Raw genomic sequence first — 20,088 nt, forward strand, 5'->3', positions numbered from 1 at the left:
GTTCTGGCACATCCAACTGTTAATTTCATCAATGCCTTGGCAGAGGGAGTCAGTGGGGCTGTAGTCATTTGGCGATAAGGCTAGGTAAATGTGGGTATCATCAGCATAGCTGTGATAGGCAATTTGGTTCTTTCTCATTATTTGACTTAGTGGGAGCATATACAGGCTAAACAAGAGCGGTGTAAGAATTGAGCCTTGTGGGACTCTGCATGTCATGGACGTCCACTTAGACTTACAGTGGGGCAAAAAAGTATTTAGTCAGTCAAGTTCTCCCACTTAAAAAGATGAGAGAGGCCTGTAATTTTCATCATAGGTATACCTCAACTATGAGAGACAAAATGAGAAAAAAAAATCCAGAAAATCACATTGTAGGATTTTTAAAGAATTAATTGGTAAATTCCTCGGTAAAATAAGTATTTGGTCACCTACAAACAAGAGTGAGGCGTTCACCACTTCTAAGAGATCTGCTTCCAAACAGTTAAGCGCCCTTTTGAAAAAATATGTGGGAAGTGTGTCAAGACAGCAGGTTGACGATTTAAGGTGCTGTACTATTTCTTCCAAAATTTTGCTATCAATTTCTTCAAAAGCAGACATAGTATCTTTTTTTTGGTATTGTGGTCGAATCTGTCTGACCTCTGCATAATTTGGGGATGTGCTAATCGCCTTCCTGATATTATTGATCTTCTCCAAAAAGGAGGAAGCAAACTCATTGCATTTACCGTCGGAGAGCATTTCACTGGCAATCTGACTTGGGGGGTTTGTCAGTCTCTCAACAGTAGCAAAAAGAGCAAAAACTTTATACACTAAATATTTAATGGAAAATACACTACCAAAATTTTTTTTTTCTTGAAGGAAAATAATACCTTTATTCAAGGACGCATTGATCAATATTGAGCTAAAGTGAAAGACATTTGTTACAAAAGATTTCTATTTCAAATAAACGCTGTTCTTTTGAACTTTATATTTATCAAAGAATCCTGAAAAAAATCTTGGTTTTCACACAAAACATTAAACCGCAAAAACAGTTTTCAACATAAGAAATGTTTCTTGAGCAGAAAATCAATTGTAAATAATTCTAAACAATAACAAAGGAATACCTTTTTATATAATATTAAAATAAAAAAAACTTTAAATTGTAATATTTCACAATGTTACTATTTTTACTGTATATTTGATCAAATAAAATCAGCCTTAATAAGCATAAGACATACTTTTTGCAAAAAATTAAAAAAACTTAGCAAACCCACATTTTTATAATAGTCTACACAAAATAATGAACAAAGGAATAATATTTGTAAAGTAAGGTACCCTTTGGTCAACTGAGTTCCAAGCACTAGAGTAAGACAAAGTATTATTGGGATATTCAAGTCAGTTTTTCAGAACCTTTGTCATTCAGTATTGCTTTCCTTTTGAGGCATGATTAATAGAGATGCACCGAAAAGAAAATTCTTGGCCGAAACCGAACAAAATTAAACACTAGGCCGAAGGCCGAATACCGAACACGGTTTAATTTTTTTTCACCATTGCATAAATTAAAAAGCCAAAATGTGCTTTTTACTGTTTTGTCTTGCTTTTCAAAGACATTTTTTTATTATCTTACAGATATATTATAATATGGTATATAAAAGCTTAACATTTACACAAAAAAAGTACAAATAAATCCACTCATTCGAAAACAACAACCCATTTTGAAAGCAGCATATACCCTATTAATACCAAGCAATAAACCTCTTACTAGTGCTCGCCACCTGTCTGTATAGGTCTGTATAGGTTGCCACCTGTGTCTTGGGTCCCAGTCTGCTCTGCTAACGAATAATATTTGTGATTGTTCCCAAAGTTGAACATTCATAACCTGTAAGAAGTAAAAAGTGTAATAAAACGCATTCTCTGTATGTTCTCAGCCTGATCCTATTAATAGTGCAGTTTGCGTTGCTGTGATTGGTTCTGGAGTATGTGCCTGGGCAGTGCTCGCCCGTGATTGGTTCTGGAGTATGTGCCTGGGCAGTGCTCGCCCGTGATTGGTTCTGGAGTATGTGCCTGGGCAGTGCTCGCCCGTGATTGGTTCTGGAGTATGTGCCTGGGCAGTGCTCGCCCGTGATTGGTTCTGGAGTATGTGCCTGGGCAGTGCTCGCCCGTGATTGGTCAGTCGGTGTGCTGAACCCGCGAGACTGCTGCGCGAATAATGGGTTCTAAAAGGTCTGACACAGAAGTGCTCGCGGATTTGGCGGCAAAACCCTCCAGGATTACTGAATCAGGTATGCAGAAGAGCACCTGCTATTACAAAGGCACCTCAAGACATTTCAATGTGCGCTATATTGCAGGGACCACAAACAGAACGAGATCGCGCTAGTATTATATTGACTACTTCTACATGGGTTTCATAAAATGGTAATTATATTTATCAGTATGTAAATAAAAATAATGCATTTGATTTGGGAAATGAACATGCGTTCTGAGTGCGTCAGTTCTTCTTAAATGGTAGATACATTCAGGTAGATAAATGAAGAGAATGGGCCGCATATGTTAAAGCGAAATGCTTGCATTGTAATGCATGCTGCTGTAACTTCGTATGTTTTAACTCTGAAACATACCCTGCGTCTCAATGTTCATATTTTCCATCCTAAATAGTATGTGAGGTTAGAATAAGTGTGGCCCAAAGCATAATATGGTGAAAAGAGTATGCCAAAAGTCCCCGGATGGTCTACTATTTCAGGTCGATTTTTGAAGTGTGGATCCGTGCACACTCTAATGGCTAATATTGCCCACAATACATTGCGAACTGGTGAAGAATTCTGTCCCGAACTACAAACACGAATAAAACGCGTTAAAAACTACAAACATGGCGGATGTGTGTGACCGACGGTTAGGTAGGGAGGCTTAGAAAAAGGGGTTTGAGTTACTAATATTCAACATTTAACCTTGTAAAAAAATTATTTAATGTTATCTGAGTTTTATTTCATCTTCAACAGCAATGTAAACTTTTATAAACATCCGTTTGGTCGTTAACTTTTAAATGCATCATTATGCAGAAAATATGAGCAGAGTTCTCGGCATGAAAGACTGAGACAAGATGATTGACAGGCCAGTTTACAGTGACAGTGTGCATGTATCTATGCGACAGAGCGTCCGTTAAAGACGCAGTTGTGTGACCTGGTAGTATGTCCCAAAGCTTGCCTACTCTTCTACTACACACTCAAAAGTGTGTACTTTTTCTTCACCAAAAGAGTACATACTTTAAGGGCGTAGTATAAGTAAGCACATTGAGACGTAGCAATAGTAGTCTCGCCTAAAACGTTGCGGTTCGGGCGTACATACGCAGCGCTGTAACTTGTAACTTACATCTGGATAGTCAGGCTAGCAAACAATAACTCACGAGATGAAGCACAATGAGACTCAGACATGAGGACTGCTTGAGTCGTTCCATCACTTGAAACTGCATTCAGCAGATAAACGGCTAAAATTCACCTAATTGGCACTACTTACCAGTCTTGAAAATGTTCGCAAATATCGTTAGGCAAAGTATGATCATCTTAGCAGTGAGTCGTGAGCGGGAGGAGACGCGTGCGTGCGCGCGCTGATGAGTGTCGCTAAGCGTGTGTGTACGAAACTATATTGTAAAGTGTGTTAGCAAGTATGCATGGTAAAGATTAAAAACAACAAACAAAACAGGTTTTCTCAATTGTGATTTTCATTTAATTTTCATGACTGAAATTATTTTTAGAAATAAAATTTGACATTGACATTACGCATAATTGTGGGACAATTCATTTTCAAATTTAGACCAAATTCAGTTGACCCATTTTTAATCTATATCTGCAAATAATGCATACAACTTCATATTTAGCTCACATAATGTAAATCTATATGTGATATAGAATATCACACAGATATTAACTTGACGACAAAAATAAAAACAGTCTTTCCAGAGGATTGTCCATTTGGGATTGGTCACATGTCCAAAGATACCTCTTTTTTTTCTCCATGCCGTCATTAGCCACATGATCCCAGCAAGACAGATGAATACTTAAGGCTATATTTTGTCTTACCAAAACATTAAAACACAAACTAGTCTTTGACCATCAAGCAGTGCCTATCAAATTAGGAACAAAAGAAGCATGTTTTCAACTGTTCATCAAGACCACTGCAACTCAGATTTCTTCACCATGACCTCGACCCCTCTGAAGTGGACCTCAGCATCAGACAGGTGTACCCTCCTGTATCTTCTTCTCATCCTGACTCCTGAAGTACACATGATTGAGCAGGACATCCAGTTTCAATGGAAGAGTGGGTTCTGGGATAGTGCTGGTATCTAGACCCAGCTGCTTGGCTTGCTGGGCCAGGATCATCGCACGCAGGAGAGGCGGGTATCTCACATAAGGCACAGAAGGCTCAGGGACAGGTTCACAGCATTTGAAGACCTCTTCTTCATGTTTGGGCACCAGTCGCCAGTAATGGTACATCACCTTATCCACCTCACGCTCTTCGGGTTCCTCTTTACCTGAAACACACATCCAAACAATGTGTCACAGTGAGGTTGCTGTATTTATTTGCTACATTTGTTTATTGTAAAATATCAGTACAATTTAAAATGACAGTTTACTGTAATGTATTCCTGTGATGGCAAAGCTGAATTTTCAGCATCATTACTCCAGTCTTCAGTGTCACATGATCCTTCAGAAATTATTCTTAATATGCTGCTATTAGGTGCTCAAGAAACTTTTATTATTATTGTTAAAAACAGTTGTGAAACGTAATATTTTTGTAGTATCCGTGATAATGTTTTTCATGATTCTTTAATTAATAAAAAGTTCAAAAGAATAGCATTTTTTTGAAATCGAACTCTTTGGAACATTATAAATGTCTTTATCACTTAGCAATTTAGTGCATTCTCGCTTAAGTTCCCCAAAAAAATCTTGCAGACCCTAATCTTTTCAACAGTAATACATGACTGCAAATAACAGAACTGACACCTAATGTGCTCAAATATTATCTGTCCAAATAACGTAATTTTTTTAGCTAAATTTATAATAGATTATAAATCTATGTAATTGTTGAGCTAAATTTCCCATACATAAAATATTGAAAATAGCACTGTCACAATTTTGCCACTAGAGGCCAGTATAAAAAGTCAGTCTAGTCATTAGTCTTACATTTATTCATTAAGCAAGTACTGTTATACTGTTAAAGTGACTTATCATAAATATAGAGAGTGCCAGCGCCCCCCAGCCACTGGCAGGTCACATGACCTGTCAGTGGCAGCTCCTGCCAGCCAGTTGAAGATTGAACCCCCACTCTTAGAGCGAGCATTCAACCTCATATTATATTACATATCATTAATAACATTGTTTTGAAAGAATAGATGTCTTCCACTTGATCATAAAACTGTCCAGCTACAAACTTTCTTATTTGTTAGTCAGACCTACATAAATAATCTTCACTGCAGTAACTCCTTTACGCAATATTTTGTCAATAAAATTAATTAGAAATTCATTATCCAAAAGATGTAATATGATGGAAAGTGTAGTTTTAATTTTGTGTAATAAGAGCAACTATATGATTGATTTTTGGAAACCTTTATTAAGATCTCAAAAAGAACAAACAAACAAAAACATATTCAGCCCCTTTTTTAATGCATATATAATTTTCCTTATTTTTTTCTTGACTTATATAAAAGGCCATGCTTAATGTATGGTGTAGAAGCAAGAGAAGGAAGAGAGAAGACAGAGAGTGAATGAGAGAAAGAGAGAGCGCTTATGACACAATACGCTTAGAACACAGTATAGGGACCTGTATATATTTCTACATACATACATACAATAAACGCAAAAAGTGCTTTATGCATAACAAAAACATGATTTGCTTTTTTTTAAACAATGAATTACAAAATCTGCAATATAAACCCCATATGAATTCAATATGAACCTCTGATGTTGCACAGATTGAAAACTGAATCAACCTCCACTTCAGTTTGCATCAGTCAGTTCGATAACTGCATCAAGGTATTTCCAGGGAAACAGAATTTCTATGGAAATACTGTTCAGACACACATAAACACACTTTGAGTAAGAACTAGGGCCCAAAGTAATCCCTAGAGCCAAAAAAATTCAAAATACACAGGCATTTTCCTCACCATTTCAACATAAAGGTATTTATAAGACATTTATGCAGACATTCATCATGACGCCACTGTAGTTACTTACTGTCTATTGGTTAGTCCAAGCTGTTTGACAATATAAGAAGAGAGTAAAAACATACAATGATTGTTCAAACATCAAGAGGGAACAGACCTTGACACCCTGAAGTGCTGAGATGTTTGACTGGCCTGTAATGGAGAAAGACATGAATATGCATTACTTCAGAGGAGATCGGGTAACTTTTTCTGCCCCCAAGTCACTGCAGTAATGGAGAAATGTACAGTTCACTCAAAGTGTTGTGTATCGTTTGTGTGGGGTTTTTTGTGAAGTGTTTGCCTGCATTTCAGATGGCGGCATGTTATTGTTTCCCACATCAGAATAGGTTCATGAGGTTCACATCTTGTTTTTTTCTGAAGAGCTGATGGTCTTCATTCCATGGAGTTCACAACATAATAAAAACTGACTATGACTGAATACTGCAATATATATTCAAATGTCACCTGATGGAGCAAACTACCTTTAGAGCCTTGAAAGATGAATATTTACCATTGATGCAACTAGTAAAACAGGCTTGACTGACCTTGAAGTTACAGCCAGCCCTGTTATCCACCGTTGTGATTGACAGCACACGTCCAGTGTTTATATATGTTGGTTCTTTTTTTTTTATTTGCGGAGACATTTTCTGATGTGTGCATAATGATGCATAATGGACATGCACTCGCAGCCTCAGGTCCAGCGGCAACGTTTCCGCTGGCAGGCCTCCGGGTCTGAGGAGCAGCCCTCAGAGTCACTGCCCGAGGAGGGTCCTGGCGGGGTGTGAGTGTTTGAGTGCGTGTGCGTATGATCCAGGCTTAGCACCCATCCCAGTTCAGAGTGAAGAAGGTGTCTGAGGCCGGGTGGCAGGGGCAGGACTCGGAGGGCATCGACTCCAGACGGGAGCAGCTTGCGGAGTCGTGAGCAACACAGGTACTGTAGAGAGGTGGGAGCAGAGACCGAGCGAATCACCTTCATGCTGCTTTTGGCTGCGGTGGAACACGCCATTGGAAAAACATGCTTATTCTTCATCTCTGTAGCTGCTACACCTGCCATGCACACAACATATGGGTTAAATGTTATCAAATTAGTGTTTTACACTGCTCCACAGACAGCTCTGTGATTATTTAAGACTAGTTGGTGGGTCGTTTGAACTAGTTATAGCCTTGTATAATCATGTTCGCCAGACACGGACAGCACATTTTTCTTATGGATATATGAACGCAAACCACAACCCCTGAACAAGGTATCTGACAAATATTCTAATAAAAACAGTAGGTGAAGTAACTATAAACTTATTACATGCATTTATGAAGACAGTGGTTACAGACATTACCAAGACATTGGTTTTGTTCTCCAAGGATAACTGGAAATTTATTTAAAAAAAATTTTTTTAACAAAAATGGAAATTTGTTGATGTGAATTACAAAAGTGTTACTGTGAATTTAAAGGTAGAGTAGGCGATTTCGAGAAAGGCTAGCAATAGCAAGCTAGCTTTGAAAGCAAGATCCCACCTTCCCTGCATAATCACTCTGCAAAGCCTCCTACAAAACACATGAATGCGCACAGACAGATCAGAGGCTAACCAGCGAAACGATGAGAGACGGCGTTGGTTGAATACAGTGTTGAATACAAAGCTGTCAGATTACCGGTGAGAAAGCATTACAGTAAAAAACGCATAATATTACAATAATAACACCTCCCATTCTCGCTCAGTCTGCATTAGAGTAATGAAACGTGCTGATGACGTATCATGTCTGCATGAACAAGGTGCACGGAGGTATGCAAATACATACATTGACAGGCAGGCAGGACAGCCTACCGTAATCTTCAGACCAAAGAATTTGATTGGACAAACATTTTATGGTCCTACGCCTTCCACAGATGATATACATACTGTACATATAAATACATTTAGACCACTTTACTTAGTGATTGCTATCAGGATGTGAAGAGACAACCAGCATAAACATTTTTTTTTTTTTAACCAAATCACCTACCCTGCCTTTAAAGAAGTAATACATAGCAAACGTATCCTACAAAACACATGAATGCGCACAGACAGATCAGAGGCTAACCAGCGAAACGATGAGAGACGGCGTTGGTTGAATACAGTGTTGAATACAAAGCTGTCAGATTACCGGTGAGAAAGCATTACAGTAAAAAACGCATAATATTACAATAATAACACCTCCCATTCTCGCTCAGTCTGCATTAGAGTAATGAAACGTGCTGATGACGTATCATGTCTGCATGAACAAGGTGCACGGAGGTATGCAAATACATACATTGACAGGCAGGCAGGACAGCCTACCGTAATCTTCAGACCAAAGAATTTGATTGGACAAACATTTTATGGTCCTACGCCTTCCACAGATGATATACATACAGTGGGTACGGAAAGTATTCAGACCCCCTTAAATTTTTCACTCTTTGTTATATTGCAGCCATTTGCTAAAATCATTTAAGTTAATTTTTTTTTCCTCATTAATGTACACACAGCACCCCATATTGACAGAAAAACACAGAATTGTTGACATTTTTGCAGATTTATTAAAAAAGAAAAACTGAAATATCACATGGTCCTAAGTATTCAGACCCTTTGCTCAGTATTATTAACTTAAATGATTTTAGCAAATGGCTGCAATATAACAAAGAGTGAAAAATTTAAGGGGGTCTGAATACTTTCCGTACCCACTGTACATATAAATACATTTAGACCACTTTACTTAGTGATTGCTATCAGGATGTGAAGAGACAACCAGCATAAACATTTTTTTTTTTTTTAACCAAATCACCTACCCTGCCTTTAAAGAAGTAATACATAGCAAACGTAGCTAGACAGGAACATAGATCCTGTTTAATGAATGTAACTATCTTAAATATACTAATTCTAATTCTAACAATAATTAAAATACACACACACAAACATAACTGTTCAATAATAAGAAATAATAACAACAACAATAATACTGTTCCTTACTGTTAATAACTAAACTGTAATGTTAAAAACTTGTTTGTCTAGTTACTAAAAACAGCTTTGACATTTTTCCGTTGACAGATTTCTTAAAAACATTCCTTTTAGAAGAATGTAATGTCCATATGTTATCGTTCACTTCCTAGAGAAAAACTGACTCTTAAAAATGTGTATTATGTTTAAAAAACAAGACAGATAAGATGAAAGGAGTTTGTCATCTTACCGATGCACTTGCGGTTTTTGTAAAAGGTGAGGGTGCCATGCCAAGTGTCCAAGTGAACACCAATAATGGAACCCTGTCCAAAACGTGACGAAAAGCTCACTTTATCACCGTTATGATGTAACAGACCTGAGAAAAACACAAGCATACATTATATTTCAAAAGAGTCCTTATGCACCATGCTTTCATGTAAAGTATAGGTGTTTGTGAACATTGCGCACCGTACTCGTTTTACCTGTATATGATAAACCCCAGCTGTCTTCATCTTTACCCAGCAGGCTGCAGAATGTGTGTCTATATTTGTCCAGATTCATATCTGATGTGCCAATACCAACCATCTACATAAACACACACAGAGAACTCAACCGTAAAGTTAACGAGCCCACAGTCTTCAGTGTCACATGATCCTTCAGAAATCATTCTAATATGCTGCTTTGCTGCTCAGGAAACATTTCTTGTCATTATCAGTTGATTATCAGTTCAGTGCTACTTTTGAACTGCTGTGTACATTTTCAAGAAGTATGCAAAACTACTCATTGCAATGTGGCTCACATCTTGGAAAACTCAACTGATTCAGCAAGTTTCATCCTTACTAGCTGTATGCTGACAGTTATGCTTCAGTCTGCTGAATCAGCTATGCTACTAAATTTTTGCTACTAAGAATTTAACATCAGCCCTTTTCAGATAAAATGTCCAAAAATAAGCAGACTGCCCCGTTCACAAAAACATCCTGAATATCACTACCACATAAAACATGCATACAGAAACTCATTTGCACTTTTGTTCCTCACCATGTCTGTGCCGTAGACAGGGGAAGTCATTTTAATCTCCCAGAAGTGTTGTCCCTCTGAGAGTTTTTTGGAGCCGCGAATGGCTGCCGTTCCACAGCTATACTCCGAGTGGAAGCTCACTTTCCTGTTCTCACAGCTCAGCAGCGTTGCAGACGACCGACTGCCCTCATCCCACACCCAGTCAAAATCTGACAAACAAGTAAACAGCCAATAAGAGAATAAGTTTAGTCACAATAAGCATGATCAAGGTAAAACAAATGTTTTAATGTTGCATGTGGCACCACCTTGGTCATCCTCTCCACAGTGGCAGTCTCGCAAGTGTGTGTAACCCCGGAGCCGTGGGTTACAGCTGAGCTCCATCTGTGAATCACAGCTGCAGTATGACTCTCCGGTTACAGGCACTGCACTTGGAACTGCCGGAACAATGGCTGGATACTCGGCTTCAGAATCAGAGTCACTGTACTGCAAGACACATGCGTGCAAATTCACATCTGACATAGTTTCAGTCTTTTTTTGTCTGTCATTTATGCTTTTTTGAACTGAAACGACTCTTATGATGTTCAACACTTCAGACAAAAGGCCTTGTCACACTAAAAATTAAAGGAATAGTTTGTCTAAAAGTGAAAATCTACAGAGACCTTAATCACCCTCAGGCCATCCAAGATGTAGATGAATTTGTTTATTTTAGGGATGCACCGATACCGATACTGATATCAGTATCGGGCCCGATACTGGTCTCCTGTACTCGTACTCGTTAAAATGCCCCAATACCAAACGCTGATACCACACAGCATGTGATAAGTGCCATATTCAAACAAAGAAACACTGACAACAGAACAGCAGAAAGGATTTAAGGATGTCTACTACGAAGTATATGTATGCAATGAATATAACGTTAAACATTCAGTATTAACGCCTGTATAGCTGATGTGCGCGAGCTGATCAACAAAGCACGCTGAGTGGATTGAGCGCACGGCGGCGGCGCAGATGCGCGAGCTTGTCGAGTGAATATATCTTTCTCACAGACATCAATGGAAAGTTTGTAGTTCGGTCGGATATGTCAAAAACAAGTAAGTAAAACAATGCATCATTTATTTTCAACCTTAGGCATACACGACTTTCTGGCGAAAGTGAATCTAGCAGCCTGTGTGAAATGCGCTAGGCTGTACTACTGTCCTCTCATTCTGCACCAGTACAAATACGTGCACGCGTTGCGCATGTTTTGCTTGCTTGAGTGTTTCTGCATTATATGAGTGGCTTTGGAATATAAACCGCAGCACGTTTCAGATGAAAAAACACGACTTCTATTTCTGAAAATATCAGTTAGGAGATGTATAATGAGTGGTTCCCTGCATTGTTACAGCAAAGCGCGTGATTACAGTACTAAGCCGCTGCAATGGAGCAACTCTAATGCTATTAAATTAAAGATGATGTACCACAGAGCAAAAAAATATACAGTGAAAGTAACAAAAAATTGTAAAATACATTTTAATGGGCATAATTGAGTGTGAAAATAACAGAAGGATATACAGTGAAACCAAACATTATTCAGAGACCAGATAGGATTTTTAATATTTTTTTTACTAGCAAAATAAAGTAAACTGTGACAAATCATACCCAAAAAATATTCATACAGTGGACTACCAGTAAAACTGATACAAATTTAGGTCCAAAAATTATTCATACCGAGTCTGGGAAAAAAACTGAAGTTGAGGTTTGCATATTTAAAAAATTTACAAATGCAATAAAAATATCGGTATCGGTACTCGGTATCAAAGTACCAAAAGTAAGTACCAAAAATAAAAGTATCGGTATCGGGCGAGTACTGGAAAAAGTGGTATCGGTGCATCCCTAGTTTATTTATCAGAACAGATTTGGAGAAATTTAGCATTACATCACTTGAATCCTCTGGAATGAATGGGTGCTGTCAGAATGAGAGACCAAACAGCTGATAAAAACATCACAATAATTCACACGACTCCAGTCCATCAATTAATGTCTTGTGAAGTGAAAAGCTGCATGTTTATAAGAAACAAATCCATCATTAAAACATTTTTAAATATGAGTACTCTGTCCATAATACTGCTTTCTCCAGTGAAAAAGTCATCTTATCTGAATCAGTAAAGAAATATGCACAGATCAAGTACCATTTACAAGAGAAAACAGTCCAAAGCAGTTCTAAACAAATACAGGTGCATCTCAATAAATTAGAATGTCGTGGAAAAGTTCATTTATTTCAGTAATTCAACTTAAATTGTGAAACTCGTGTATTAAATAAATATTAAATAAATTGAAAGCACACAGACTGAAGTAGTTTAAATCTTTGGTTCTTTTAATTGTGATGATTTTGGCTCACATTTAACAAAAACCCACCAATTCACTATCTACAAATTAGAATACTTCATAAGACCAATAAAAAAATTTTTTTTAGTGAATTATTGGCCTTCTGGAAAGTATGTTCATTTACTGTACATGTACTCAATACTTGGTAGGGGCTCCTTTTGCTTTAATTACTGCCTCAATTCGGCGTGGCATGGAGGTGATCAGTTTGTGGCACTGCTGAGGTGGTATGGAAGCCCAGGTTTCTTTGACAGGGGCCTTCAGCTCATCTGCATTTTTTGGTCTCTTGTTTCTCATTTTCCTCTTGACAATACAATTCAGGTCTGGTGAGTTTGCTGACAAGCGAACTAATTTTTCCAGCAAGTAGCGGTGTAGCGTGACCAAACGCTACATTCCGTTTTGCATTTTGACGAGTCACGAGCCAGCGTCTTCTTCTCACTAGATCACAAATTAAATTTGTTTATTACCGCCATCTGTTGTGATATCACGCATTGCGCGGCTTTACAGTCTTTCCACCGACAAGAGATCGTCTGATGCTATTGCAAATGATGTACAGGAGTGGATATTTCATGTGAATTAACTGTAATTTACGCAAAACAAAGATTAAAATGCGGTTTACGTCAAAGACCTAACGCACATACAGGAGGTGAATAATATACTTTTTTTAAAAACTGATTATTTTTTTTTCTTCTTTATTGTACTCTAGATCAAATGTCTATTTTACAATGATGAACGGTCATAATATAATCTGTCCCCCCACAGTTTTGTAATGAACACTAATCGAACAGAAAATAAAATCGCGATATAGTAGTGTGCTTATCATTTGGCAAAGGATGGTTGCGGCGGGATTCACGCAAAGCGTGCGCAGCTGATGATTGACGTCTCCATTCGCATCCAGTAAATACCGCATGAGCTGTGAGTTTAACCTGCTTATTTTATGACTCCTCCATATTCAGTTTAAGTTGCATACATTTTGTTCTTACATTTGTGTTACGTTTGTAGCAATATAATAATGTAACTAGGGCTGGGTATCGAGTTCGATACTTTTTAGGCACCGACCGAATTGCCTCGATACCATCGAGTATCGAAAAACGTCTTGTCGTTCGGTACCAAATTTCGATATCTAAGGGGTTAATCTCATCAGTGTCAGAGAGCCAATAAGCCTGCAACACTAGCTGGGGTGTTCGACTAGAGGCGCGGCGCAGATCGATCTGTTTGACATCCGTGAGAGCGATTCGAAAGCACACGGAGCAGTCTGCTCTCTTTAGCTCTCGTGGTACTGTAATACCACCAGTATAGATTAGTGCGGGAGCTGCGTGGAGTTATGATCATATGCAGATGTCCGTTCATACTAACGTTACACGACCGAAAACTGTTATATAAAAAGTACCAAAATATTAGTTTGTCAGAAGCCATACACTTTTTGTGTCCCTACCACATGTGTTCCCCATTAAAGCTTCAAATCATTTATAAAATGACAAACGGATTATTTTATGCGCGTTTTATTGTAATCCCGTTGCGCGTGAGGTGCGCTCGTGAAGATAACGTTAAGCTTCCACTGCAGTATTTCTCGCGCGAGATGTAAACACTAGCTGGCAACATGCTCAGTTTAATTGCCAGTGACATATGCATTCAGTCATTTCATTCCGGAAAATAACATAACATTTTCTTTGCTAGGCCTCGCAGAAATTGGTCAGCGAGAGCGAGGTACCTTGCAAATCTGTAGAAACGAAGGCTTATTCGCTTATAGGAGATCAGATCGCCTGCAATCATGCTAATACTACCGAATACTATTTGGATTTCAATAGTATCCCAGCCCGTATAATAATAATTTTAAGACAGGCTTCAACATATATAACGTACATGATCTTGGCGCAAACGGAGGATCGCGAACTTAGCATGAGCTAACGTACATCCTGCCTGCTGCATTGACTAGGATAAGCACAAGCAAACTTACCTGTCTTTCAGGGATACCACTGCGATCGTTGGAGTCTCGTATACCTAAAGATGTTAGTACGACACTGTAATGTATGTATTTGTCTTTCCCTATTGCTGATGTGTAATATAACTAGTACTGTCGCTTTTTATTGTAGAGATGGGACAGTTACACGGCTTCTGGCGATGATGTGCGGTAAGAGGTCTGGAAAATGAAGCAGTGCAGCTCTATAGCGCCCCCTTTGCTCCTGTGGATCCGTGATGAAGTTTGGTTGAGGCTGCAATGCAGTGATTCAGACAACCAGATGGCAACCTGTGAATTAACCCCTCATGTCCCTCCGTCTATTCGACTCTCATGATTATTAAATGTGTTGGAAAATATGTTTCCATCATCACATCACGTGTGTGTTTGAATAAAAAGGAAACTGAAATTAGGGTGAGGAAGTTTTATTCGGAAACTGGACAAGCTGCACTGGTGTTCACCCATGAATGGAACCAGAAACAGTATCAACTACAGGTAAAACGTTACACGTCTGAAGAATGTCACGTTATGAGTTAAAACACAGACTCGCTCACAGACACACATGTGCATCGATTCGTTTCACACACACTTAGTAAACTTGCACATCAATACCTTAAGACAACGGTCTCCATGGTAATCAATGATTACATACCCAAAGAAACTCCACAAATTTCCCACAGTGCAATTCACCTACCTATACAGATATACATGTATAAATTTCTGATACACACACGCTCATGTAATGTACTTACATAATCATAATTTTTAATAAAGACTTTGATCCATTTAACTGTTTAATGAACATCTCAATCTTCATAAATAATCAGCAAAAACAGAAAAAAATAGTAATAATCCATCTTTTTTACATTTAGGCCCTCAACATCAGTTTCAATTTGAATGGTCCCAAAAGTAAGAAAACCAAACGATGGTTGATTTGTTCTTCAAATGAGAATAAAATTGACAAAGAAGAATGACAAGTGTAGCATAGGAGAAAGAGGGCATCCATTTAAACACACACACAGGACGAGAGCAATAGCTACACAGCGCATTTACAGGGGGAACGCACATCAGGCTACTATACACAGAGAGGAAGTTCAATCACACATTCACCTGCAAACAGCACACTCACGATACATGCATGCACGCAAAAATTCCTCTCTCATTGTTTGGGGTGGTGAAGTTACTCAATGTGTATCATTTCGAGGATGTTTGTGTGTGTGTTTGATGGTTGTTCATGTGTAAGAGATGATAAGAGTGATTAACCCTTGGTGGACAGGATAAGAGCGACAATTAGCCCGTAGAGCCCCAGAACCTCAGCGAAAATGAGGATAAGGATCATCCCCACGAACAGGCGAGGCTGCTGGGCTGTGCCTCTCACTCCTGCATCACCCACGATACCAATGGCGAAGCCAGCTGCGAGACCACTCAGACCGACGCTCAGCCCGGCACCAAGGTGCAAGAAACTCCTAAAGAGAGAGATAAACAGAAATTGAAATTGAAAAAAAATTTGAAATTTATGTTTGTTTGTTTTTTTGGAACAACATTTTTTACATTATGAAGACAATATAACGTAGACAGAAATTGGGGTTTTCTCATTACTATCTAATAAAATATAAACACAATAATTACATAAAATAACATTAATAACAACAATAATTTACAAAAAGAACAATACCGTTACACCTCTATGTACAGATACATTAACAGAGTCTATATATTCTCATATAAAGTTGTATATGTATATCTTTTTAATGAACAAAAATAGTTACAAATTGTTATAAAAAAAAATGTAGACTGTAATCTGAATTCTTCCCTTACAACAAATAAATATATATAAATGCTATTAATAACAAAAAATAACTATATAACCTTTACACCAAGTGTAAACACACACACTTAGCTATCTAAATGGGTGCATAACAGACTTCTATTGTTTTTATATATAAAATGTGTGTGAGTTGGAGGCTAAGTATTAAGTTTAGCACAGATATATTTTCACTCGCCGAACACTCTGACTGAGTGCTTCAGAATTTCTCTCTCCGTCAAGCGATCTGTACGGTGGCCGAGAAGTGCAAAACAAATCACAATTCTGAAAACAAAATAACAAATTAAAAATGCAAGTCTAAAAAACAAAACAACAATTCAGAAAACATTATAACAAGTCAGAAAACACAACGACAAATCAGACAAACCGGAAGAGGTAGGTATAGTTTGAGACAGCACCATTGGTTTGGGATTACTCACCGCTGACTGGATGAGACATCTGTCAATCAACGTATACAGGAAGAACCAGCCGAAGAACAGCAGAGTCATGGTAGAAAGTTCGGAGATGGTATTAAAGTAGCTCAGTTTAAATATATTGTATGAATTGCCCTTACTATGGAATAAAAAATACGGAGTGTGTATTTACATTTAGTTAAAAGTGACTGTAAAGCATCAGCTCCAGTGGCACAGATGGATAAGCGCGTGTCGTTGATGATTTACAGCCACTTTTATTTAATACCATCTCCGAACTTTCTACCACGACTCTGCTGTTCTTCGGCTGGTTCTTCCTGTATACGTTGATTGACAGATGTCTCGTCCAATCAGCGGTCAGTAATCCCAAACCAATGGCGCTGTCTCAAACTATACCTACCTCTTCCGGTTTGTCTCAGATTTCCAGCTGCATGTTGGTGCTTCTCCTCTTCAGTTCACCACACTCATTTTCTATAGGGTTCAGGTCAGAGGACTGGAATGGCCATAGCAGAATATTCGTTTTGTGCTCAGTGACCCATTTTTGCTTTGATTTTGATGTTTGTTTTTGGATCATTGTCCTGTTGTAAGATCCAACCATGGCCCATTATAAGATTTCTAGCATGGACAGTCAGTTAAAAATTGTATCTGTTGCTATTTGATAGAATCCACGATGCCATGCATCTAAACAAGATGTCCAGGACCTCCGGCAGAAAAATACACCAACAACTCCGTGGGGGTGTTCCCGCTTTTCCTTCACTTTTAAATAGCTTAAAAGCCGTGCGCATTTTACTTTCACTTTCAAATTAGCGGCAGTTAGGTGTCAATTGCTTGAATGCAACAACAAAATACAACGTCAAACTCACTTTAGCGTATATATATAAAACATAGAACTTTTATTAACAAAACAAATAAATATACACCATGATATAGGGCAGGCTATGCCTAATATAAAATAACAAATAACTTACATAAAGTTTAAATGCACAAAACATGTATAATATTAGGAATGCACCGATACCGATACTGGTCTCCTGTACTCGTACTCGTTAAAATGCCCCGATACCAAATAGACTTGTATTTGCGTTTGTAATTTGTTATTTTGTTTTCAGAATTGTCATTTGTTTTGCACTTCTCAATCACCGTAGATCTGTGCTATTTTTCAGTTCATCTGAAACACTGAATGACCAAAAAGCACCACCACCAATCAGTTCAGTTAAAATGACTAATATGCATTCATACATGGTTATCAAGTTTAAATTCTAATGACTAAAGTTCTATCATTAAATAATACTTGATTATCATATTATAATGCTTGACTGACTGATGTCAAGAGTGTACTTTCAGATATTTAAAAACTGTGCCATTTTACAAACATTTTCATGTACAGTTGTGGTCAGAATTGTTGGCACCCTTGGTAAATATGATCAAAAAAGGCTGTGAAAATAAATCTGCATTGTTAATCCTATTGATCTTTTATTTTTAAAAAGTTACAAAAATATAACCTTTCATTAAAGAATAAGAATTTAAAATGGGGGGGGGGGGGCGGCGGCGCAGATGCGTGAGCTTGTCGGGTGAATATATCTTTCTCACAGACATCACTGGAAAGTTTGTAGTTCGGTCGTTTATGTCAAAAACAAGTAAGTAAAACAATGCACAAGTTACTTAACGGTAGTGAGAGAGAGAGAGAAAGAGCGCACGCGCAATTCTGTTGCGTGATCTTTGATGTTCACTCATTTGGCAGGGCTATACGTTAACTTTTTTTTCACATAGCACTGGTGCTACAAAGGTTGAAAGTTTTGTAGCACAGGCCAAAAAGTTGTAGCACAAGTATAAAACATCTGTTATCATGTCTGAAAACAAACACAAGTAATGGAGTTCATCACTTATGTAGGCACTGATGTCAGTCAAGAGCAGTGAGTGATTTTTTCCCCTGTGTTTTGTTGTTTTATTAACATTAAAATAATAGTTCACCAAAAATGAAAATTCTGTCATCTGTCTTTCAATTCTGTCATAGGGTTTAATTTTTATACCATCATTTCCTCAAGTTGTTTTAAACCTGAATTAGTTTATTTTGTCTGTTGAACATAAGTTATTTTTGAAGAATGTGGGTAACCAAGCAGTTGCTGGTCTACAGTGACTTCCATGGTATTTTTTCCTACTGTAAAAGTCAGTGTGGACCAGCTACTCTTTGATTACTCACATTCTTCAAAATACCTTCTTTTGTGTTCAGCACAAGAAATAAATTAATACAGGTTTGGGACAAAATGTGAGTGAGTAAATAATGACAGAAATTAAATTTTTTGGGTGAACTATCCCTTTAATGACATTCAGCAGCATGTTTAGTAGCTACTGTCCCTTAAAGAGCTGCACTCGTTTCTCTCTCAACTGTTTACTTTCATTTTAGACTTAACCAACTGTGTTTATATGTAAACCTTGTGTGTTTTTGACAGTATTAGACGTGAAATCAATCAGACGCGGAAGACAACTTAGTCTAGTAATCAGGTGCTTTTTGACAGGCTCAGTGTGAAAAATCGCTTGTGGAACAGCAAGTGAATTAAATGTTTAACTGGTATTGCTTTAAAGCAGATGGAAATAATGTAGTTTTGTGATTGCGCATAAGTGCAGTGTCCCGTGAGAGTAACTCTACCACTGAGCTAACACTGATGTGAATGCATGTGGGGTTGTACATTATATTGAGACGGACAGAGGCGCCAGAACTGCAGCTGATAGAATGTGCGCTGTAGCACGATACAATTATATTTCTTCAAAAGCAGATCATGGAGACACTTTAATCGCCCACGATCAAAAATCGTCATATCGCACACCCCTAACTACCAAGTATAATCAATCTCACACACACAAACAAGCACAACGAACTTCACACTATTAAGCGGCTGTGTTATGAACATGCAAAACTGTATCGCACGCGTGCTACAGTGGTAAATTTATTCATCGCACAGACCAGTTTTTTCGTAGCATATATGTCGCACTGTATAGCCCTGTACCGTTACCAAAACGTGACGTGTAAACTCTGCTGATCACGGATTGGCCGGAGAGAATCGTCACTACCTGCATCACTGAACTTGCGACACAAACACAAAAGAACCGCTAGATTTAAATCAGCACAGCCAGCGAAGGATAGAACGCAACTGTTTTGAACAGCGCATCTTTTTTTAAGTATTCATAGTTGTGTAAATACTGTCATACTAACAGCTGTCTGAATTATTTTGGTTGATTGTATTCTATTACATACCTTTCTATCAAAATGATCTAACATTATCAAGATGAATTTGTTCTGACACAGTAACTCTGAGTTCATGTCATATTTTATTACCATTTTCTAAACTATAGCGAATAAACTGTGATAATGTGAGAAATGTTGAAGGTGTCTGAATACATTT

At 37.9% G+C, this 20,088-nt stretch overlaps 3 protein-coding genes across 3 annotated transcripts in view; all 3 read right to left on the bottom strand.

The window, feature by feature from the left end:
- Nucleotides 1–3,734: 3,734 nt before the first annotated feature.
- On the bottom strand, nt 3,735–5,974 carry LOC107552452 (28S ribosomal protein S34, mitochondrial-like). The gene is made up of 2 exons (XM_016234334.1): nt 5,923–5,974; nt 3,735–4,498 (listed from the first exon to the last, which is right to left on the bottom strand). Exons 1-2 carry the CDS (start codon nt 5,972–5,974, stop codon nt 4,197–4,199), a joined length of 354 nt encoding a protein of 117 aa, XP_016089820.1. The 3' UTR covers nt 3,735–4,196.
- On the bottom strand, nt 5,615–15,084 carry LOC107552453 (SPRY domain-containing SOCS box protein 3-like). The gene is made up of 7 exons (XM_016234335.1): nt 15,065–15,084; nt 10,794–10,803; nt 10,440–10,617; nt 10,156–10,343; nt 9,600–9,702; nt 9,368–9,493; nt 5,615–7,216 (listed from the first exon to the last, which is right to left on the bottom strand). The coding sequence occupies exons 1-7, from the start codon at nt 15,082–15,084 to the stop codon at nt 6,861–6,863; spliced, it is 981 nt and encodes a 326-aa protein (XP_016089821.1). The 3' UTR covers nt 5,615–6,860.
- LOC107552490 (V-type proton ATPase 16 kDa proteolipid subunit-like) overlaps nt 14,862–20,088 on the bottom strand; it is a 12,425-nt gene continuing 7,198 nt past the window's right edge. The window contains exon 3 of the mRNA XM_016234391.1: nt 14,862–15,918. Within this exon, the coding sequence (XP_016089877.1) occupies nt 15,711–15,918 (208 nt within the window). The 3' untranslated portion in view covers nt 14,862–15,710. The remainder of the gene's footprint in view (nt 15,919–20,088) is intronic.

The sequence above is a fragment of the Sinocyclocheilus grahami genome, unplaced genomic scaffold (assembly GCF_001515645.1).
Source record: "Sinocyclocheilus grahami isolate Dianchi unplaced genomic scaffold, SAMN03320097.WGS_v1.1 scaffold451.1, whole genome shotgun sequence".
Lineage (NCBI taxonomy): Eukaryota > Metazoa > Chordata > Actinopteri > Cypriniformes > Cyprinidae > Sinocyclocheilus > Sinocyclocheilus grahami.